At 44.7% G+C, this 22,386-nt stretch overlaps 1 protein-coding gene across 4 annotated transcripts in view; it reads right to left on the reverse strand.

Moving 5' to 3' along the window:
• Positions 1-22,386, reverse strand: part of rempA (intraflagellar transport protein rempA) — a 113,817-nt gene that overhangs the window by 53,695 nt on the left and 37,736 nt on the right. Inside the window, exon 1 of one of the 4 annotated variants that reach the window (XM_075677728.1) lies at positions 5,573-7,529. The exons of the other annotated variants lie outside the window; for them this stretch is intronic. Within the exon in view, the coding sequence (XP_075533843.1) occupies positions 5,573-5,764 (192 nt within the window). The 5' untranslated portion in view covers positions 5,765-7,529. Of the gene's footprint in view, positions 1-5,572; positions 7,530-22,386 lie in introns of those variants that run through there. 4 annotated transcript variants of the gene reach the window in all.

Genomic DNA, 22,386 nt, shown 5'->3' on the forward strand with positions numbered 1-22,386 from the left:
TGAAAGGGGTCAGACAGGGAGACAATCTCTCCAATGCTATTCACGGCATGCTTAGAAGTATTCAAGCTATTAAACTGGGAACGCTTAGGAGTAAAGATCGACGGCGAATATCTCAGCAACCTTCGGTTTTCCGATAACATTGTTCTTTACAGCAACAAATGATTCAGGACCTTAACAGAGAGAGTGTAAGAGTGGGGTTGAAGATTAATATGCAGAAGACAAAGATAATGATAAATAGCCGGGCAAAGGGACAAGAGTTCAGGATCGCCAGTCGGCCTCTAAAGTCTGTGAAGGAGTACGAGAAGGTCAATTAATCACAGGGAACCCTGACCAGGAGAAGGAAATTCACAGAAGAATAAAAATGGGTTGGATCGCATACGGCAGACATTGCCAGTTCCTGACTGGAACATTACCATGATCATTGAAAAGGAAGGAGTACAATCAGTGCGTTTTACTAGTGCTGACATATGGGGCAGAGACTTGGAGGCTGACAAAGAAGCTTGAGAAGAAGTTAAGGACCGCGCAAAGAGCGATGGAACGAAGAATGCTAGGCATAACGTTAAGAGACAGAAAGAGAGCGGTTTGGATCAGAGAGCAAACGGGTATAGACCATATTCTAATTGACATCAAGAGGAAAAAATGGAGCTGGGCAGGTCATGTTATGCGCCGGTTAGATAACCATTGGACCATTAGGGTTACAGAATGGGTACCAAGAGAAGGAAAACGCAATCTAGGACGACAAAACACTATGTGGAGCGATTAAATTAGGAAATTCGTGGGCGCTAGTTGGAATCGGTTGGCGCAGGACAGGGGTGTAATTGGAGATCGCAAGGAGAGGCCTTCGTACCTTAGTGGACATAAAACAGGCTGGTGATGATGTTGATGATGACGTTGGGTCGGAGAACAAAGTCTCTTCTTTAGCGCTGCTGTATTCGACCGAGCAAACCACGGCGCACGGCAGTGTACGGGGAGACCTCAGCACATCAATAAGCTCTGCTATGATTCTGCTTCTATTTCTACACTATACGTATTCTAGTACTTTCGCTACTTCTTTGTCGGCTGCGCAATGAGCTGGCGAGCGAGCCCAATTCGCGCTGTGTCGCCGAGGTATATACACGATTCCCAGCAGAAGCAATTCAAGCAGATCGCTGCAGCATGCCGGACATATGAACGCCTCTCCGCCTTCGGATATATACATAGAGGCGGAGTGTAAAAGGCCCTTGCAGGCGCGTGGGTGCGCTGAGTGAATGTGCACTGCGTTAGCCACTGCACAGGTAGTGACGAAACAAAATATAGCTGGGGAAGAAATGACAGGAAACAGTTGCTGGAAAACTTCATCTTGCGCAGCAGTCTATACAATGACGACGAAGTAGTGAGGGGACAAACGGTGTTCAGTCCCGTCTGTTCACTCATTAATCCCAACTGATGTGCGTTGTTTTCAGCTTAGCCAGTCCCCCTCGTAGGTATATGAGCCATGCTTTGAAACTTCAACTGCGCCCTGTCAACACTTTCTCGCGCGATTCCAAATTTGAGCAACAGAAACATCGAGGCAAGGGGCGATTTGCGCCCGCATTCACGAACTTTCTCGGTCGTAAGTGCCGTCCGAAACTGACCGTCCCCGCGGTGATCGCCAATCGCGCGGCGACGAACTTGGATCCTGTTGACTAAAGGGCCCAAACGCAAGAAAAATGTTTACAAATCTTTGACGTCACGTGAGGTACCAGTGCTGCGTTACGGCGTAAAAATCACGAATGGGAAGTTTCACCGTCGTTTCATACACTAGGAATGAACTTTTTCCCTGCCAAACGAACGGAAAACCGTTTTCGAAGAATTGCTTTAGAGCAGCTGGCTACTGCTTCAGCTACTGAAGTCGGGTATGACGGAAATATGAAGCTTTTTCAAGGGAGCCATCTTTTTATTTTTTTCAGAGGCTCTGGAACCGGCAGGTGTGTTAGAAAGTGTTCTATCGCAGGTAGAGACTTAACGACTTTAGGCGTTGGGGTATAATGTGTGCGTGGCCCTTGTATGCCTACTTCACAATGGCAACAATGAATGCGAAAGGATAGTAAACACTTCGGGATATCGGTAAACGAAACGGAGCACTTTTTTTCGTATTTTCAGATCAAGTTTCCTGCTCGATTGAAACTCTCTCTGCCACTCGACAAGGCCTGTCCAGGTACGAAAGGCAAGAGGAGTTACAGCTGTAGGCATCGGAATGTTCACGTTGAGTACGCAAGAGCTGTTTTTAAAGCCACTTTCGTGTGCCTGGAAGCCTGAAGTCACGCGTGGCTAAAAAGAAGGTGGGGGCCAATATTCAAAGTTTTGAATACTAATCGAATATTACACACTGTCTATTCATTTTCATATTTGAAAATAAACTATTCCGTGCTTTCGAATGTTGAAACCAACCGAATATTTCGCAACAATCGACTTATTAGTGGATTGTTGCTGTTCTCTGTCTACTAAACGAAGCATAGGAAATGATAAGGAGTGAAAGAAATAGAGAGGTTGTCGAAGGAATGCCAGAAACAAAATTGGTAATGCGAACTTTGTTTTCGGTTCCGCAGCGGGAGCCTACATCACAATCTGTGGTTTTTGCTTGTGGTGTGTAATTTAGCGTTTCTTGCAGTCTATTCATTTAGTAGTGTTATGTTTCGCAGTACAACCAAGGAAGTTTTCGTTGCAACAGTCCATTTTACATCTGTTTACGCCACACAATTCCTTCAATAGTTCTTTTTTTCTTGCCTTCTTCCACAACATCTGATCTTTTCTTCAAGAACCATTTATTTAGCCTTCTCGGAAAGCTAGTCGTACAGCAGCCACTTATACTATAGGGAGGTTTTGTTTGCAACCAGATTCTGAAGATGTTGAGAGGACATTCGTGCAGTTATCTTTAATGACAATTGGTGATGTTGTGCTTAAAACTGATTCTGATCGTCCGTGATATTTGGCCGTCTTTCTTTTTTCTCACTATAGCCACAACAAGCATGGTGCCTAACTATATCGTAATAAATATTCCTGCTGTGAATGTATGCGTCTGCGTTTGACTATTACATATTCGATACGCATTCGAAAAAGTTTATATTCACCCCAATAAAAAAGAGATATTAATACAGGTACTGCACTTACGACAACGCACACGCCTTAATCCGCGTTGCGCCGCACCTTGGCGGAAGACGCGGTCAGCCTTAGAGAACTTGAGAGCGGCGTCCTCTGAGCACTCCCCGTCAGTGGTGTGGTGGGGTGGAGTGGGGAGGCCAGCGGCAATTCGACAGGGTCAGACCACCGCCCCTGTCTCGCCCTCTCATCCGCCACGCAACGCGGTGCCGACGCCTCCGCGTCCTCCTTTGTATCGAGCTGAAAGTCTTGAAGCTATACTTACTGGCACGTGTCTGACGCGTGCGCGTGATTATACCGCGCAGAAAGCGCGTCGACTCTGTCGCGCCTGCGCCATAATCGAACCGACTCAAACGCTACACTACGCCTGACGGCGAGCTGCGGGAGCAGACCCCGCTATGATGGTATCGGGGGCGAGGAGTTACGGAGTCGCCATCTGTCGGAAGCGCCTCCTTTGCGTAGAATGACGGATCACGCGGCGCGCTCCTCATAGTTTTCGCTTACGGCGCTCAATAAAAAAACACCACGCGGCAGCCCTCCTGGACAGTTATGTAGGTGCTCTCAAAACGAAGGAAGCTTTTGATTGTTGAGATAATAATCTTGGGTAAACTGAAAGCACAGAATCGTTTACAGAGGCTATCTCTTTACCGAATACGTACAGTGAACGCCACTGTGCGCGGTCGCCGCGATGGAGTCTCCCGAACCAGCTTTTTGCTTGAAAGGTAGGCAAAGGCTTTTTGCACAGTGCCGTGAGCTTTAGACCACAGCATATGGTCACAGTACACAGCATTTCACAGTACACTAGCAACCATTGTTGCGTGGATGCTATCAGAACTGTTCAAAGATAATTTCGTTATAGAGACTTCGACGCCTACGGCGACTGTGATGTGCCGCCGCGACGATTCAATGTTTTTTTTTTTTTTTTGTCTTATCAATTCTTGGACGCTTCAATATTATTTGTCAAGTTGCGCCGCACTGTATGTTTATCGGTCTTCTCAGTGTGTGATTTCCGTCTGCTTCTTTTTTGTAATCCAGTGCATTAATTCATAACACAAACATGACCATATGCCATATCTTTTTTTAATGCGCTTCCTTAAGCTCCCTTTCCACTCCAGTGACCTTGCCAGAAGCTAGTATCAACAAATTCATAAACCTAATAAAGCAACATTAGCCGGGCAGCGGGCGTGGGCAACCGTCTCAGTGCGCGTTTTCTGCTACTCACCGAACATCGTGCAATCCCGGCGCCGTAGCAGAAATGTTCGTCGCGTCTGTGCTTGCTGCATACCCGAGTTGTAGCCGATGGCTGTCTGCCAGTTCTAAGTTTCGCCAGCCAAGCTTCACGCAGCTCCTTGGTCTGTGGCTACGTGTGAATAAGACTGACACCGGGCTCCGTTGCGTACGTCCGGCACTACGGCACCGAGCAGTAGCCTACCATGCTGCACGCATCCAAAGGCAGCCACTACCTATTATAGTACTTTCAAATGTTGTCAAGCAGACACCCAAGGCGGTAAAGCCTCACCAGTTAATCAGAACAACGGCGCAAGTGCGACTTGAAACTTTCGTTTTCTGCTCGCTTCGGCGCTTCCGAAGCAGCCGACGCGGAAGCTGTGTCCACGTGATCCCCAATTCCGCATCACGCCTACGGTGGCGCCAGGCTTTCCAGTGGTGGAGCTCGCCCCAAATAACGACAGTGCGTGCCACATCGACGCTTTGATCTTTGTAGCCCAGCCGTGGCTTTACACGTTACTTTCTTCCATGGAGGGCTCTGGGGTCAGAATGCGTTTATGCGTGCGCGTCAATTGAATATATATATATATATATATATATATATTCGAAAATCAGCGCTGCTGTTTGTCACCTCATTTTGAACTCTTGTTGTTATACTCCGTCGCTGATACCGTGAAATAGTGTTCCTGTATGTAGCTCCTATACAAGGGACACTACAGCGCAGGGCAGTACGCGTATTTGCCACCGCTTCCATGATGGTGAGCGTCGTCCTTCCAAAATACAAGGCTCATTTAATGTCCATCTCCCCTCAAGCGCCAATACACAATAGCGTGACACGCCTCGATCCGACCCTGCGCGATAAGCAGGCTATAATTTCGCCCGAACTGCGTTGAATGCGGTAGCCGGCAGACCACATGATGCAAATTAAGGGCATACAAAAACGGCCGTTATCGCGAGGCATGGCATCGCACAGCTTGTGTGCTGAAGGTGCGCGACGCCAGCCTGAGAACACCTTTAAAATACGTTACGTGCGGTTCACGCACTACATACAGTCCAGCTGCACACTCGTTTCGAGGTTGGCATATAACGCCAAATCGATCGTCCGTAGATTACTCCAGAGGTCCATAGAGTACATAGAGCGCCCAGAGGTGGAGCGATTCCCCAATCGCTCCAACTCTGGCTTTGTAAAAGAGCATGACACCTACTACTTACGTGCCGTGTGTCTTACCTGTGCTCCCTGCTTGCGAGGCAGTTCGCTGGGCAGCGGCGCGCCATCTTCGGAGATTAGACGCACGCCTCCTGTGTCCCTGTCGCGGAAGGCCACCGCGAACAGGGCCCCTCTGCGGTAGCAAGACAGTCGGGTCTTCGCAGCGGACGACAGAGCCGGGTCTTCCACGCGGCAGTCCAGGTACACCGCCATCTTTGCGCAATCAGACTGGCTGCTATATCTGTTTCCCTCTTCTCCTTGCTAGTTAAACGTGCGCAGAAGGAGGTGGCTCAGACGCATTACAGTCGGAGTCAAGACTCTGTCTATCGTAAAGCGCTTCAAAGGACTAAGCAGGTGTGCGTACAACGTTAGCGGCCAGGAAACATATAGACTACTCTCAGTGTGTGTAAACGTGAACAAAAGAAACGGTCGAAATATGCCTGCGCTAAAAGGCAGCGGTTTCACAGGTCCTCACGAGGCATCTGGGGCACGCAGTTCCATATCTGTGCTATTTGAGTCGTTTCGGTTGCCCGAGTTACTCACGGTGGCGTTCACAAAGACCTGACTTACAGACGATGAGTCAAGCCCATGCCTTGTAGATGTTTCACTGGCTCTGCGCTGTAAATACGTACATCGTTTATAGCACCATCCCACGTAACACTAGTTTTTTTCTTCTTTTGCAGCACTACTGTGTCGGATCGAGCCAAGATTTTCGCTGTAGATAAGGAAACCTCGGGCAACAGCTGAGTGACGCGATTTTACGTTTTCATAAAACAAACAGTGCTGCGTGGAACACCGATTCAAATCAAGGATCCGCTGTCTACGGCGAAGCGGCGGCTGGCGTCCTGCGGTCGCTCGCAATGTTGCTGACGATGCAGGCTTCCCCACTAAACATCAGGATTGCAAACACACTGAAGCTCTGATGTCATTTCTTCGAGCTCTCTGTCTTCAGAGTCCCTAGAGCTACAGCAGCGACAACTCACGTCAGGTTCACGCAGAGCCCATAAGCACCAGGAAAAAGAGATGTCTCTTCCAGGTTTTTAACGCACAGCGCGCAATCTGCAGCTTCAGCGCTCTTCAAAGTAGTGCCATTATTGCATATCCTGGGCTAATGCCGTTGATTTTCTTCTATTCGTTCTTTTCGAAGAAGTCCCGCTGGTGTCACGGTGCGTCATAAACACCGTGCTGGTGCCATATGCAGGAAAATTTTGAATGCACTCGAGTACGTTTCTAAGAAAAGCGTGTGCTCCCTTTGTTAATCGTTTCTTCTGCAGTGGTCGTTTTAAGAAGGGCCTCGCACTTGAACAGTTTTGTGTGGGTAATCATCGACTGCGCTTGGATCATCGTTGACGCGCTTCAATGGCAACATATAAGCAGTCATATGAAAGTAAATTAATAATAATAATACAAAGCGTTGGTTAAATACCGGGAGGTGATTCCACACAGAACAGTTGTCAAGGCCACCTGCGATAAGGGTCGTCGTCTCCGAAGTGTTCAGCAGGTTGCGTGCACTTGAGGACGCAGCGACAGTGGAAAGCATAAGGTCGGCCCCATTGTATTCAGCATCGATCATGTAGATTTAGGCTGCGGAACTACGCAGATCGCTGTTACCGGTCGTTCCCCGTCGTCATTCCACCAAGGTGTATGCACGCCATTAAGTGATGGCTGCCTCGCGCAGGCTGACACCGATCTATTGCGAAAGGACAGCACGCACAGTGAGTCCATAGCCGGCGAGGCCTCTCAGGAATGCGTGTTGAACGCGTAGTTTGTGCACGGGACGACCGCAAAACAAAACTGCCGGGATCCATGGTTTCCCCACCGCGCAACGGTTGCTACGGGCGACCGAGCTCTCTGGAGAAACCATGCGAGGTTGTGCTGCCACCTGGACCAAGGCGCTGGTAGCGCTGGTGCGAGCGCGAAAATTGACCGTGCACTGGGCGAAAGTTGGAGCCACCGTACCGTGGCCGAAGCGTTTGGCGGTCGTCATTTGCCCGTTATGCTTTAGTGTTCGTGGTTCCTGGCTCCGGTCCAGACAACACAAAACATCCTCAGGATGTCCTGAAATGGTCAAAACGTCCTCATCCCGTAGCGGACGAACTGAGGACATCCCTAGCAAGACCTGGTGTCTTGTTCCAGAAAATGTACCTTATAGAACATCCTCAGGAGGTCCCGAAAAGAGCCTACATTTTTATCCCAAAAATGTGCATGCCGGCTTAAATCTGTTAGGAATTAAGAATAAGGCAATTGAATAAATCTTCAATTAATTATATATATATATATATATATATATATATATATATATATATATATATATATATATATATATAGTGAGACAGCGTACATCTGATATAGATGGTGTCTGTAGCCTCTAGACGTGCGCCAGGCAGGTGCAGGTGGAACGTCGATCCGCCCCTGCTGCTTAGCCGCTGTGTGGGTGGAATAGGCGAGCTGCACCTCTATTTTGATGCTGTAGCCATTCTTCGGCTAAGCTTCCCCCGAAATCTGCCTATCTGTTCGTCTTTAACACTTATCTACGCGCTCCGTAGGAATACATGGGGTAACGTAACGCGCCATACATGGGCTGAACCCGGTGTTAGCGCAATACCAGGCCGACCAAGGCAGCGGAGGTGAGTAGCCGATTTCGGTGGTAGTTCAATGCCTGGAACACCCACTGTTTAGCTGAAGCAGGCTTAAACCATTGCAAATTTTCAAGGCAAGAATGCTGAAACTTATACTAAAATGTAGGTAGCAAGCTTGATTGGACGCCCCGGAAAAAGGCTGATCCCACGCCCTCATAACCGGTAGCCACTGTTCCTCCAGGAGGCTGCAAATAGTTCGTACTTCAAACTTTCCCTGTTACCTAAATAAGATGGTAACCACAAAAACAAAATTATAGGCGCCTAATTTTGGACGTTTTCAGTCGTCTGCTATAGTGGAATGGTGAAAGCCTAATTTTTTATTGAGCTGAAATAAAACGCATGCTTCGCAGCAACTATTTATTGTCAAGCTTAACTTAAGTCGGCAGTGAAATTTCTTGAGTAAAACGGGGTCCGCAGTAAAATGAAGTGTACCGCAGACTTTTGAGGATTGAAATGCTCAGACTTCATATACTTTGTTGATGTCTGTTGCACACCTTATCGCTTCCTCCGATGAAAACCCTCTTCAAGAACAGCAGACGCTCTGGAGGTATCAAGCACGACGTCATTTCAAAAAGGTCACATTGGCAGGCGGAGTAACACAACCCCGCGTGAGCCGTACGTGTGTTGGTTGCCAACTGCTGTTTTTTTAATGTTATATATACTATACAATGATTACTTACTGTCCAACAATTTCTCAGGGGAGTTTCCCTTACGTTTTTTCGCTCCCAAACAGCCTTTTTCTCATATTTTTCTAGGCTGTGCTTCAGTGGCTTGCTTGCACGAAGAGCCGGTACACATATATGGCGCAGACTAGTGCAGGCTCTCAACAAAAAGCAATCTCGGAGGGTGCCGGCACTTGTTGAGCATAAAAACGAGGCCTTTCAGATTGGCTAATGCTGGCAACGTTGTGCATGCAACAAAGTCAAGTCACGTCCAAGCAGAAAGCCAGTCAGCCGTCAGCGTTTCGCGCGTTTTCTGTATTTACCGCGGCAGAGTTTGCAGCGAACTCCGTTGCGGTATTTTGTTCCTCGGAGGCATGCCCTCGGAATCGGAAAAAGGAGGTGAGTGCATTTTATTTGTTAGTGAAATAAAAACCTTAAGTGGAGCAGTTTGTTGCGGTATTCTAGAGACGACTACTTCTTTACGCTTAGCGCCAAGTACTGTACCGTTGTGCACCATGTCGGCGAGTGACCGATGGTTTCGCCGCTTGAGGAACCGAAGAGTAGATGAATTCTTTATGATCCCAAATCCATCGCAAACTGGAACTAATAGGGAGCAGAATAAAGTGTACCCATGTGGCTCTGGAGAGAGCACTTGGCGCAATCAACTTGACGCTGCAAGTGGGAGCTCATTGTTCAGCGATGTTGCATCGGAATCCGACCAACGTGAGCGGCCCAGCATCGAGCACGACTCCGTGTTCTGCAGCAGTAGTTCGGATTCTGAGTGCCTACAGGCGCAAATGAAGCAAACTAATGTGCATCAAAAAGAGCAACCTGAGGTAGACGATGTCACGCCGTTCAGCGACCAATTACAAGCATGGGCCATTCAGTACGGCTGTTCCCACAGCTCAGTTACTCCCTTTTGAGAATCTTGCGTGGTCATGAATGTTTTTCTTGTCTTCCACGATCAGCAAGGACGCTGCTAGAAATGCCCAGAAATTCATTAAACATAGTCAACATATCTGGAGGCTGGTACTGCCACTTTGGTATCGTGCAACCTCCTCGTGAACTGCTAGGAATAGCAAAGGACGTACCATTGGAGCTTGCTCCCAATTTTCACGTTGATGGGCTCCCTCTGGCAAAGAGCTCGAGAAATCAATTTTGGACGATACTTTGTCATGTAAAGAAAATCGAAGCTCATGACCCTTTTGTTGTGAGTGTCTTCTTTGGCGAGAAAAAACCAGATGATGCAAATGAGTTTCGTCGTCAGTTTGTTGATGAAGTTAAGGAAATCATTAGCTCTGGCATCTGTTTTGGTGCACAGGTTATACCTATCAGAATAAATGCCATCATATGCGATGCACCTGCAAGAGCATTTATCCTGAGTGTAAGAAACCACACTGGGTACTACAGCTGTACAAAATGCACTGTGAAAGGCCTCTACAGTGAAGGGAGAGTGCGCTTTCTGGCAAAAAGTGGGAATCTGCGCACTAACACCACATTTCGAGGCCAATTTCAAGAGCAACACCATATTGGCAATACAGTTCTTGAGGAGTTGCCACTTGACTTGGTCAAAGACGTGCCACTGGACTATATGCATCTTGTGTGTCTAGGAGTCATGCGAAAACGGCTTCTGCTGTGGTTTCGAGGTCCCAAGCAGATTCGACAAGGGGCTTCTGCACAAAATCGCATTTCAGCCAAGCAAACAGAGCTTTCTCTTTTTGTATCATCTGACTTCAATCGACGTCCAAGAGGTCTACATGACATAGATCGCTGGAAAGCAACAGAATACAGGTTTTTTTTTGCTTTATAGTGGTCCACTGGTGTTGTTTTCTGTAGTGCCACAAGGGATGTATAAAAACTTTCTGTGTCTTCATGTAGCAATAACCATACTTGCATCATAAAGCGCAGTAGCTGCCGAGCTCGACTATGCTGAGGAGCTTTTGAAGTTATTTGTTAGAGGCTTTGCAGAGATATATGGGCAGCACCGTGTATCCCATAATGTACATGGGCTATGCCACCTTGCAGATGACGCAGGACATAGGGGGCCACTGAACTCATGGAGTGCATTTCTGTTTGAGAGCCACATGGGCGCCATCAAGAAGCTCCTGAGAAAGCCGCAGCCCCCACTCGAGCAACTGTCAAACAGAATTGCTGAAACAAAGAAGCTTCAGTGCAGAAAAAAATGACTGGAAGCAGTTCCCCTCTGCTCACTGCACAACATCAAGATGGGCCTCTTGCGCCTCTTTGCCAAGGGCCACAGTTCGAAAAAGTGACGTTTCCAGAAGGAATTGTCTTAGACACTAGTAGGAAGAATAACTGCTGCAAGCTCCTTGATGGATGTGTAGTTGTGGTGGAGAACTTTGCCCATAATGCACAAGGTATGCCATACATAATTGGAAGGAACTTCCTGAAGAAAGATGACGTATATTTGACACCCTGTCCCTCATCAGCACTGGGAATATTGATTGTGTCGAAGCCTTCTTTGCTGCGGTATTGGCCTCTGACATGGGTCTCAGAAAAATGCATGGGAGTTCCATTCAAAAAGAAGCTGGTTGTATTTCCTCTTGTGCATCTGAAGATGTAGCTGATGAAGAAACTCCTGTATGTAGAATTGTACAATACGTATATTGTTTTTCTTTAAGGTGATCAATATGCAGTCGTGAAGTTTCCAGAGGAAGGCAACTCTGTGGCTCTTGTACATACCAAGTGGCTGCATGGGGATGTCTGCTTGTGGCCACAGGATTCCAAGAATGTTTCGTATTTAGCAAAATGTGGAGCCTCTCCATCCTCCAACTGGCAAGTCGTGCCATGTGTGCCCATAGACACGTTCTGTAAGTTTTATATTTCTCTTCTAATTCTTTTGTAGCATGTCTCATAACATAGAACCATGTTCATGTTGGCAATGTACTTGAAATTGCAATGTGCGCACACATCTCTGAACTAAAAAGTAACTTTAGAAAGATTTTCATTGGTGGCACAACTGTAGATTTTACATGCTTACTAGGTGACAATCACTTTTTCATTCAGAAATGAAAGCTCATAAACGCACTGGCGCAACAATTTGTTTAAGGTTACATGGTAACTCTAGATCTCTTAACGTTATTAGAAAACTTATGTAAAATTACATTCAGTTGAATAATTGGGGCAATGCTTGAATTTATGCTCATTATTATTTTTCACTTTCCGTAGGAACATATGATGCAGCGCGACGAAAGCTCAAGCAAGTTGAAGATGCGTCAGACTTGGGGAGTGAAGTGGACCTGGGACGGGGCAAAAGAAATAAGCAACGAAGAGCCCTTAGCTCAAGTCTGGAAAGTGTGCAGCGACTACCACTTCCACCGCCCACTATGATGAAAAGTATGTTTACTATTTGTTTTTCACACTAGCAAGCTTTCTTCACTATATTCTTGTATTAATTTTTCTATACCACATAATTTTTCCCATTAATATGCAAAGTAGGCCTGCACCTTCAAAGAAAACACATGTGGGTTTCCCTGGCAGGTGGGCAGTGACCTACCATTTTGAAAATTCACCTCTACATTGTAAATTTTTATACAGCTCTGTAAAATGAATCTCTCTGCTTTCACTAGAAACTGGCAACATCTGAGCTTTGAAATCACATTGCATGTGGTTGGTATACTAAGGAATTGTAGCCTGTTTCTCTATTTCCTTTCAATGTCATTTTTTCAATTTTAGAAGCACAGAAGAGGGATGGGAGATGTATTCACAAGCAGTCATCACATGCATCAACATCTAGGGCTAATGATCCCAATTTTTGCAGTAAGTCTGTGCCTTCTGATAATATAATGAATGCATGTTTAGAATGCCGTCATTGCAAAAAATTGAATATTGAGAAGGAACTGCTCCAAGATGATGTCTGGCAATGGCACAATAATCTTTAAAAATCTACTGATAGCATAGCATGTTATAGAAAAACAGTCAGCATAGGATGGAGCATATAAATAATTGACAGGGCATGTTTTCACAATGGCTTATACCTGAAGCTGTTGCAAAAGTGGAACATAAAGCAGTTCCTAATGGTATTTTAAAAGCTGTGCATTATGATGTACAAAATTGAGACAAGATTGACTGAGGATTGTCAACCAGTGTCTTATTTCTGGACACTGATTTTTTGCTTTACAAGAGCCCTTTGCTTTGGCACTTCCAGTTTCTTTGGACCACTAAAACCTATTAGTCAGTGTAGGAGACAACCCGTCATGGTAGCTCAGTGGCTGTAGCATTGTGCTGCTCAGCACGAGGTCACTGGTTTCACCCTGGCTTCGGTGGCTTTCTGGTGCATCATAAGAGCACCATGTTGCAACCTTAACTTGGAATCTCTCACTACGGTGTGCTCCAAAACCACGTCACAGATGTGGCATGCAAAACCCCAGTTACATTATTTTAGTCTTAGGCACGAGCTCTTGTACTTTGTGTATTTTCTTGATGATGGTCGAATAAGTTACCTTTGCTGATTTTCCTTATGATTTGCTAGCTACATTATTTGATGCTTGTCAGCCATTCACATGAGTCGGTGTGTTTCCTCTCCTTTTTTTAGGTGATCAAGGCGCAGTGCAATCTGCACAAATGTGTGCTAGCGAGACTTCAGAATCTGAGGGTGAGGTTGAGTCGGGAGGGGAACAAGATGCAAAGCAAGAATCATCAGGCATTAAAAGATCGTTCACAGCCCACTCTTTGATAAAAAGTATGTAATCTAGCATTGTCTGTTTCCTCTCTTACAGAACCTCTTGAAGTTGTAGCTAAAATGTGCAAAGTTTAACTTCTAAACGTTGTCTTGTAACAGAACTGGCTTCCTTTCACAAGCACTACCCAGCAGTAACACGCCTTAAAGGCCTGCTGGTGAGCATGATTATGTATTTTTCTTTTTTGTCGTGCAAAGAAGCAAGCCAAATGGGAAATACACCGTGCAACAAAGAGAAGTGGCATTCAAGTCAGTCTGTTGCACCTATTTCAGATGATGGTAAGCATTTAAGAATTCATATTAAGCCAGAGGTTTCATGTGTTAGAGGATTGAGTAATCTTCCATGTTGTCTAGAGTCATGCATTCAGAGTGAACGGAGCAATTGTAAGCAAGACAGTGATGCAAACCATCTACTAGATGCTCTAGGAAGGCCCTGCACAACCTTTAAGGAAACTTTTGAGCTACATCAATAGATTATTTTTCTAGATGTTCATCATTGCTTTCCATATGTAAATATATGAATTTGTTATTTAGAAATTTTGTCCACTTTAGATGGACTATTAGGTTCAATTTACAGGACTGTGATATCATTTCTTATTGCTGAGTTACAAAAACATCATAGTTTCATTTTTGAGAATTTGCGATTTTTGCCAATTTTTATATAACAAATTCACGACAAATAAAAATTCGCAACAGTCACTAGAACCTTTTTCTTTTCGATGTAACAAACCTCATCAAATTTGGTGAAGTGGTTTCCGAGAAAATCGATTTCTCCTTTCCCAGGTGTTTAGATAGGAGCCTTCGAGCTAAGCTTCCTCTTAAGGGAGCCGGTTGCTTTTTGGGGCTCGGATTAATGTTACTATCGCCTAGAGCACCATTTGTGTACTCCGTTAACTTACTGACTACTGCTTATTGACTAGTGTATGAACGTCAACATATTTTCATTTGATGCGATAAAGTCGCAATGTAGACCAGATGCCCAAGCAGGAAGTGTGCTCCCTTTTTGTTTACTTTGGGCAGAGGAGCTGTGCAATAACCAGAAATATTTTGGACTGCACTGTGTGCAGTAATGGTAGTGTTGCACGGCACACTTTCCATCATTACCGAATTTCTTGGTTGTGATTCGCTCTTGTGATTGGCTTCTTCCTGCAATATTGCGGGAGGGAGTCAATTGTGGTTGAGAATTTTTATCAGGATCGGGCTCAAGTCATAATAAGAAGTGGCCGTGTGACACCGATGTAACATTAGAGCCTTTCCTCATTTTTCATGATGTTAACACGAAACATGATTGGCACTGCCACTTTAACAATACAGTACCACCTCTTTTTACACAACATGTTGCCATTATAATTGGTAGCATGGCAATTCCTGATTCAAATATTTGCTGCATTTCAGTAAGAAAAATGGTTTGGCAAATTTAATCGGATTTCCATATGAAAAAAACTTGCCTGTGCTACCTTTTCACGCTGTTCTTCGCATAGCTTATAGATGTAGTGCCACCACTGTGTGGGTTTTGACTAAAAGTGGACAGAATGCTTGGCAGAGCAATGTTTTTGGGTTCCCAGAGCCCAACAAATGAACTCAATATAGCAAAGGGGCACTAAAGAAGCTTATTAAATTCTAGTTTTATTGATGCTCTTGTAATAGCAAAACAACCAATCTTGTGGGCTTGGCAAGAATGAAGGATGGATGACTATACTGTGCTGAAGTTCCACACCAGTCAACTGATTTTGACATTTGGCTATGAGCTAGTTATTTGTTTATCAATGAAGGACTGCATCACACTAAACAAACCAAGCTAAACCTGGCAACTGCATGAATATTAACTGATCAGCCAGAGTGTCCTCACACAGTTTCTTCGTGAATTTCAGGCATAAGCAGGTCATCAAGCTTCTACAAACGGCAATGTTGAGAGTCAAGCACCTGGCAAGCCAACTAGACGTAATAAAAGCAAAGCTTTGTGACCAACAACTGCAGCCTGAAGCAGATTTGTTAGAAAAACCATTTTGTTACATCACCGAGTTCGAACTGGTTGATCAATGTCTCTCAGAAAGTGCTGCAATGAAGTCAAAGTTGGTAAGCGTTTTTAGTGGAGTATTGTTATACACGAATTTGATAAGCGTGAGGTTGACTAACATATCTCACGGTAAACTTTTCCAGATTTCTGTGTATGAAATAAGCAAGTATCCTTGCTTGTAGTATATGTAGAAGATTTTATGTGCGCTGCAGTTCTTAATTACAGGTAGAAAAACGTTTTTTTTTTCTTCATGTACCCTAAAGGCCCTTTTACAGGCATTACATAGGGGGTTACATATCATTACATAACATCACGGGGAATAAATAATGAAAAATATACAAGCGTGAAATGTACCTAGCTTATTGCACTTAAAAAACAAAACGTAATGTGTAATAGCTATATCTTAAAGGACTAATTTTGTGAACAGCGTGCTTGTATATTCCTCAGATCCAACATAACACCGTACCTTTCAAAGTCAGTATTTATGTCAACTGGTCTCTTGCAAACCTGAAAATGGCTATTTCCTTGAACTGATGGTGTGAGCAACTACTTATATCAGCAACTCCTGTTCGTAGGCAAGGAGCCCATTTCTACAGTTTTCTAGTGGCATTACCACTAGAAAGCTTCTACATGTCACTATGTATTTGCATGACTACATATCTAGTGGCATTTAAAATGTACTGCACTTTCATAATTTTTGTCATTGATGGTACAGCAGTACATAATGTACAAAGTTTCAATCTCCTGAAAAGCTGGTTGCGACAAAAAGATTACACGCTTGACATATGCTGCCACCTGCACTCGGTTTTCCATTACATCAAATATATTAGCCTATCACTTCCGGTTTATTTATGAGAAGGATGAAAGTTGTCCATGGGTGTGGATAGCGGGAGTGAAGAGGGTAAAGCAATGACGTTAAAGGTTTTTGCAGTGCCATTGTAGTGCTTAAGTGCATAAATGAAATAAAACAAGACTACTACTTTGCCTGTCATTTGGAATTGCATTGAAATTTTTTGTGAGATACTAAGCGCTGACCTCTGAGGTATAAAACACCGATGAAAACACAGTGCCATTCTCGAAACTTGTAGCATGTTTGGTATAAGATGTAAATCTTGTTTAGGATTCTTTATGCTTTAAAATCTGCAATCATGTTTTATTAAACCTTGCACTGCAGCCTGAAACTCGCTTTCACTCAGTGGGTGGCTTGAAAATTCACCTGCTATAAAAAATTATTAGTGTTCTTTGAACTGTTGGTATTCCTGTAATGGTATAAAACCTTGTAAGTTCCAGGTACGGGAACTCGCTGCCTTAGGAGGAAGAAATGTTATTTTGTCTACCCGTCGCATTCTTGAAGCACTCATGACCCAGGAAGTGGCTGTTGAATATAGTTGGCTCGGACAAAAAGGAAAGAAGAAGTTCTTGTCATTGACAACCTGCGACTTGATATATAGTAAGTAATCTTGCTTGATTATGTAATTAAATTTTCAGTGGTCTTTAAGGGTTACCTGGTGGACACTGTATCCTGTTTATCCACGACTGCACTTATGTCAGTTACCACAAACATCTTTTTTCAGTATCCTGTTTCTGCTTTTGGCAAGTTTCTTCCCCTTCACCCTGCAGCGAAATGGACTTCCAGCGTTAAACTACACACCTAATGTAGCTTTCAGCAAGTTGCTGTAGTGCACCAGGATAGTTTTCTAAGGCCCTTCAACGCCTTAAACCTTTAAGGAGCACTTCTGCTATTGACTTATAATAATTTTTTAATTTTGTCTCGACAAGAACTGCGTGGGCACATTGCCTGAATACCAAATAAGCTCACAATAAAGAGAGCATGTGTACGATTGAGCCACTTTTTGTGAAGGACCACATAGGTGCATCATGCGTAATACAAATCGAACAAGTGCTACCTGTTGGCTGATAGAATAATCAGGAGGGCTACATTGGGTGCACACAACACCTTCAAAGGCCATGTGTGGTTTCTAGCCGCATGTCTGAAACATGCAAGTGGTGAAGTTTGAATCTTTCTCCACTATTAAGCCGACACTATTTGCTCTTGCTATATAAAATAGTTCATCGCTGGCTTGCTCATAAACCTTTGCCTCCCATCATGGCCAGATAAGTAACATAAATTAATTAAATGTATATTCTGGAATATTTTGATTGACAGCTAATATACAGCATTAAATTGTGTAAACTAAACTGCAACCCACTCATCTTTTGTTACCCTTTCTGTTACGACCCTGCTCTCTTTTATGCCATGACTGACTGTCAAGATAACTACAGAGCATCTCCTTATTGTTGCAGAAAGTGTTAAGTGCACATTTGAAACTGTAAAAAGAAGTGAAGTCGAGTACGTTGTAAAAACGTGGCTCAGACACGCTGGGGAGAAGCTTAGAAAGAATGACAAACAATCTGAGAAAGTCACGGGTGAGTATTTCTTCTGATAGGTTCTCGTAATTACTAAATTTAGGTTTCCACCTAATAACATTTAACTATTAAATATAATTCAAAGGTTTTCCTGCAGCTGATCTGATAGGTGCTTAAAAGTACAATCAGAAACATGATTATGTTGGCCAGTTTAACATTATTCAGTGGAATAAGCATACAGGCTACAGGTTTTTTTTTATACTGGTACTCTTCTGTTTGCGTGAAGTTTCCACTTGCCGTATTTATTCGAGGAGAAGGGGGGGTATTTTTTCTGAATTCCTCAGCCTAGAAGTTACCCCGTAGCTTATATGCGACGCTGATAGATTCAGTGACTTATTCAATATGGCGGTAGCGGTGCCACATCTCTGGTGATCCTAATTTCAGACATCAGCGAGAGGTGTAGCAACTAATAAGCTTTGGCAGGTGAGGCAGTATGGTATTCTGTGCGTACATTGGATACTTAATATTTGAAAATAAAATTTAATAATAAAGATGAAGTGTGGGTTTACGTGAATTTCTCCTTGAAATGTGGCTTCTGTGGCAGCACGCGCCACACTGCTAGGATACCACACCATAAGGCAACATCCGCATATAATCCCAACTGGTCATTCAGTTTATTCTGCTAACTTTCACCGCCTACACCTCAGGAGTAAGATGAGGCGCAGTGCTTTTTTGGTATTTCTAGCGAATGCCGACGGGTCTCAATAATTCGTCAGCTACTGTATATCACCTTATATTATTGACGTAGTAGTTATGCGGAAACCAGCAAGGTGGAGAGAAGTAATGAATAAAGGGAAAATCAGACATCCACCAGTTCGTAGCGATTGCTACAAAGGAAACCCGTACGGGTTCCCCGAAAGAAAAGCCTCATAGTTGAAGAAAAATTCGTCCTGGTCCGGGACTCGAACCCGGGACCACCGCCTTTCCGGGGCAGCCGCTCTACCATTTGAGCTAACCAGGCGGCTAGCAGATGGCAGGGCGAAGTCGAATTTGTCGGCAACACGAAGCAAAGGCAAGAGTTTGACGTAGTAGTTCTGCGGAAACCCGCAAGGTGGAGAGAAGCAATGAATAAAGGGAAAACCAGACATCCACCAGTTCGTAGCGATTGCTACAAAGGAAACCCATACGGGTTCCCCGAAAGAAAAGCCTCATAGTTGAAGAAAAATTCGTCCTGGTCCGGGACTCGAACCCGGGACCACCGCCTTTCCGGGACAGCTGCTCTACTATCTGAACCAACTAGGCGGTTGGCAGATGGCACGGCTATAGCTAGCCGCCTGGTTACGTCGAATTAGGACGAATGGGAGTACTAAAGAACATTTATCTTCACACCTGCGTGTCACTTTTCTAAATGAGAAATGCCTACGTGCTACGCGCATGGCTCGCAGATAATGAACCGAACCATTATTTCATGGGGTGGGTTGGCTCACTTTCATTTGACTCGCTCTTGCACATTAGAAATGCGAAGATAGAGCTTGATAAAAGGCAAAAAAGCCACTGGAAACAAATTTCACTGCACGCATACACACAATTTTGGAGCAAGATATTTAAATATAGGTATAAGTCTCCAATAAATCTACTTGTCTAAGAAAAAGGTAACTATATATAATACGTAAAACAAGGCAAATAAACATATTGCGCAAACATAGATTCACAGATCACAGCACCCCCTCCCTTCATTCCCTCTGATAATCGCGCGCGACAAGAGGCGGCGCGCTCTGTCCTCGCTTTCCTTCCTTGCGCACACAAGACTGAGCCACCATCATCGGCTCACCCAAATTACCACGCTTTCACTCGCACATACAGCATGCTGCGCGCGATCACGATGTTATCGCCCTTGGACTTTATACGGAACATGAGGGCGACGGCGACGGCAGGAATGCGCCTGCAGTTTCCATATAACTGCTATCGCAGTAATATAATATAATAAGAGTGTCCGGCCCCTGAAGCATTCCGTGGCCCGTTACTTTCCGCAAAAGAAGTAACAAAATTGAACTTTCACCATGCGACAATTCGCTCTCCCGCAACAATTTTTTTTTCTTTTGTGGGGCGGAGGCACCAAAATAAAAAAAAAACGCAAAGGAAAGCGTGTAGGCTACAATCGATTTCCTATGTTGGGCACCTGAGGTGGCTACCAAAGGGATGTCGAAGAAAACGGGAGACGCTTGGTCCACACAGAACCATACGCATACTGCTTGGTATCCTACACCGGTGGTACAAGACTTTCTGCAGAACTTTCGCTCAAGCGAAAGCGTTTCAGTCCGTCGAGTCCCCGCAATCATGGCGGCGAGCCAGAATGCATTGTTTCTTATTCTCGTCTGCTAGCCAGAAAACGTCCAAAACTCTGCCATACAAAAATCCACTCGGCCAGAGAAAAACGAACGCGCGTCGAAGTGCGCCGCGCGAAAAAGCGCATGAGCTCTGGCTGGTTCCGGCAGCCCGAGGGTAGCGAGAAAAAAAATTGAAGAGGCTCAATGTGTCCTCGCGAATAAAACACAAAGTAGAAAAATAAAGAAGAACGTGGTTACCATAGCTAGCTTTAGTGTCTTGACATGGATGCTTTGGCGCAGGTGAAAAAAATTTTGACATTCTTTTCTGTGACATGACGGCACAAATGAACCACCATAACGCTTCGTCTCATCAGACCTCACTGCGTGCTTTTCCAACCTGTCCAATAATGTGTTGATTTGGCTTGACACGTTGTATGGTCCGATGTGAGACTTCAGAAAAGTCAATGCACCTTTGGCGTCAAATGTTTATAACAACATTAAACTCACAAAGTTCTGGAATTGAAAATCTGAAGCACGACTTTGGAAATGTCATAGGGCCTTTCGTATCAAGAGTCTATGAGAACTTTATACCCATTAAGTTTCATGATTCAAATCCATGCGCTCCGTAGATTCCGCGGCCTCCGCGAGATGCCGCGTCGAGCCCGCTCGCCACCAAAACGCCCTTGTAACTGTGCTCGGATGGGGCGGCTCCTTGCGTTACGATATGTAGTCCCGTTTACATGAATGCGACAGTGGCGCATCGCATTTCCAAACGCGCTTGGGAAAGGCGATGCGACGCCAGCTGCATGTAGCGCATTAACTGGATGAATGGATGGATGTTATGAGCTTCCCTTTTGGAACGGGGCTGTGGGTTGCGCCACCAAGCTCTTGCTTTTATACTGCGTAATGTCCTACCTAGGTTGAACAATAAAAAAACGAAAAGAATACATTATGAACTACCGCACCCAAATTTTCTGATCCTCTATTGCGAACTGTGCTTTTGTACGTCTACTTCTTTTGTCTTTTCCCTACTTTTCTTCCACCAATCCTCCAATCGCCTCTTACTAATGCCTATTGCGGACATGTTTACTTTACCCTGCTCCCGCTGAACCCAAGGGCTTCAAGGAGGCCAGTGGTGCCTAAATCGACCGCTGGGTAGACGTCATCACATTCTAATAAAACATGCGCCATAGTTTCGGTAGCTTTACCGCAGCAAGCACATGCTTCTTCTTCCTTCTTATATCTCGCTTTATAGGTGCGTGTTCTAAGGCATTCCGATCTCGCTGCGAAAAGTATTGAGCTTCACCTGCAGTTATTATAAATGGTTTCTTTCCTGATTTCGTTTTTTTTTCCTCTTAAGTAGTTACTCGTGGCAGGTTTCTTTTCCATTGCCGCCACCCATGAGATTATTTCAGACTGTCTGACTCTCCGCTTGACCTTCTTTGTTGCTGTCTTGCCCACCCTACAGGCCGCATACTTGCTGGTGAGCTTCCTAGTTCTTTTCCTCCACTGTGAATCACTGTTTTTCCTGTACAGATACCTGAACACTCTCCCAGCCCATTTACTTTCTTCCACATTCCTCGGCCGTTCCTCATACTGAATTTTACTGCGAGCTTCCCTCACTTCAAAACTAGTCCAGTCCATATCACCCTGCACACCTTCATTTGTAGTCTTCCCGTGAGCGACCAATGCGAGGCGACCCACTGGCCATTGGTTCCCGTCGAGTCCTGATTTTACCCCTTATTTAAAGCAAATAACCGCATTTCCAAAAGTAAGTCCTGGAACCATTACACCTTTCCACATACGTCGGAGGACCTCGTACCTACTGTATCCCCATAGCGATCTGTGTTTCATTATGGCTGAATTTCTCTTCCACTTCACTGTTATTGTTTTTTTCCTGTGTTTCCATATATCTATTGCCTTCGTTTATCCATACACCAAGGTATATTCTGTTACCCGAGGTATTTCCTCGCCCTGTATCTTCACTGTCTGTACACTGGTTTCATTGAATACCATAACACCTGATTTTCTAATAGTAAATTTCAAACCTGAATTGTTGCCTTCCTGTTCAGATATTAGCCAGACGTTGCAAATCTGTAATAACCGATGTGGACGCAGCAGCAG

The sequence above is a fragment of the Dermacentor variabilis genome, unplaced genomic scaffold (assembly GCF_050947875.1).
Source record: "Dermacentor variabilis isolate Ectoservices unplaced genomic scaffold, ASM5094787v1 scaffold_13, whole genome shotgun sequence".
Classification (NCBI taxonomy): Eukaryota; Metazoa; Arthropoda; class Arachnida; order Ixodida; family Ixodidae; genus Dermacentor; species Dermacentor variabilis.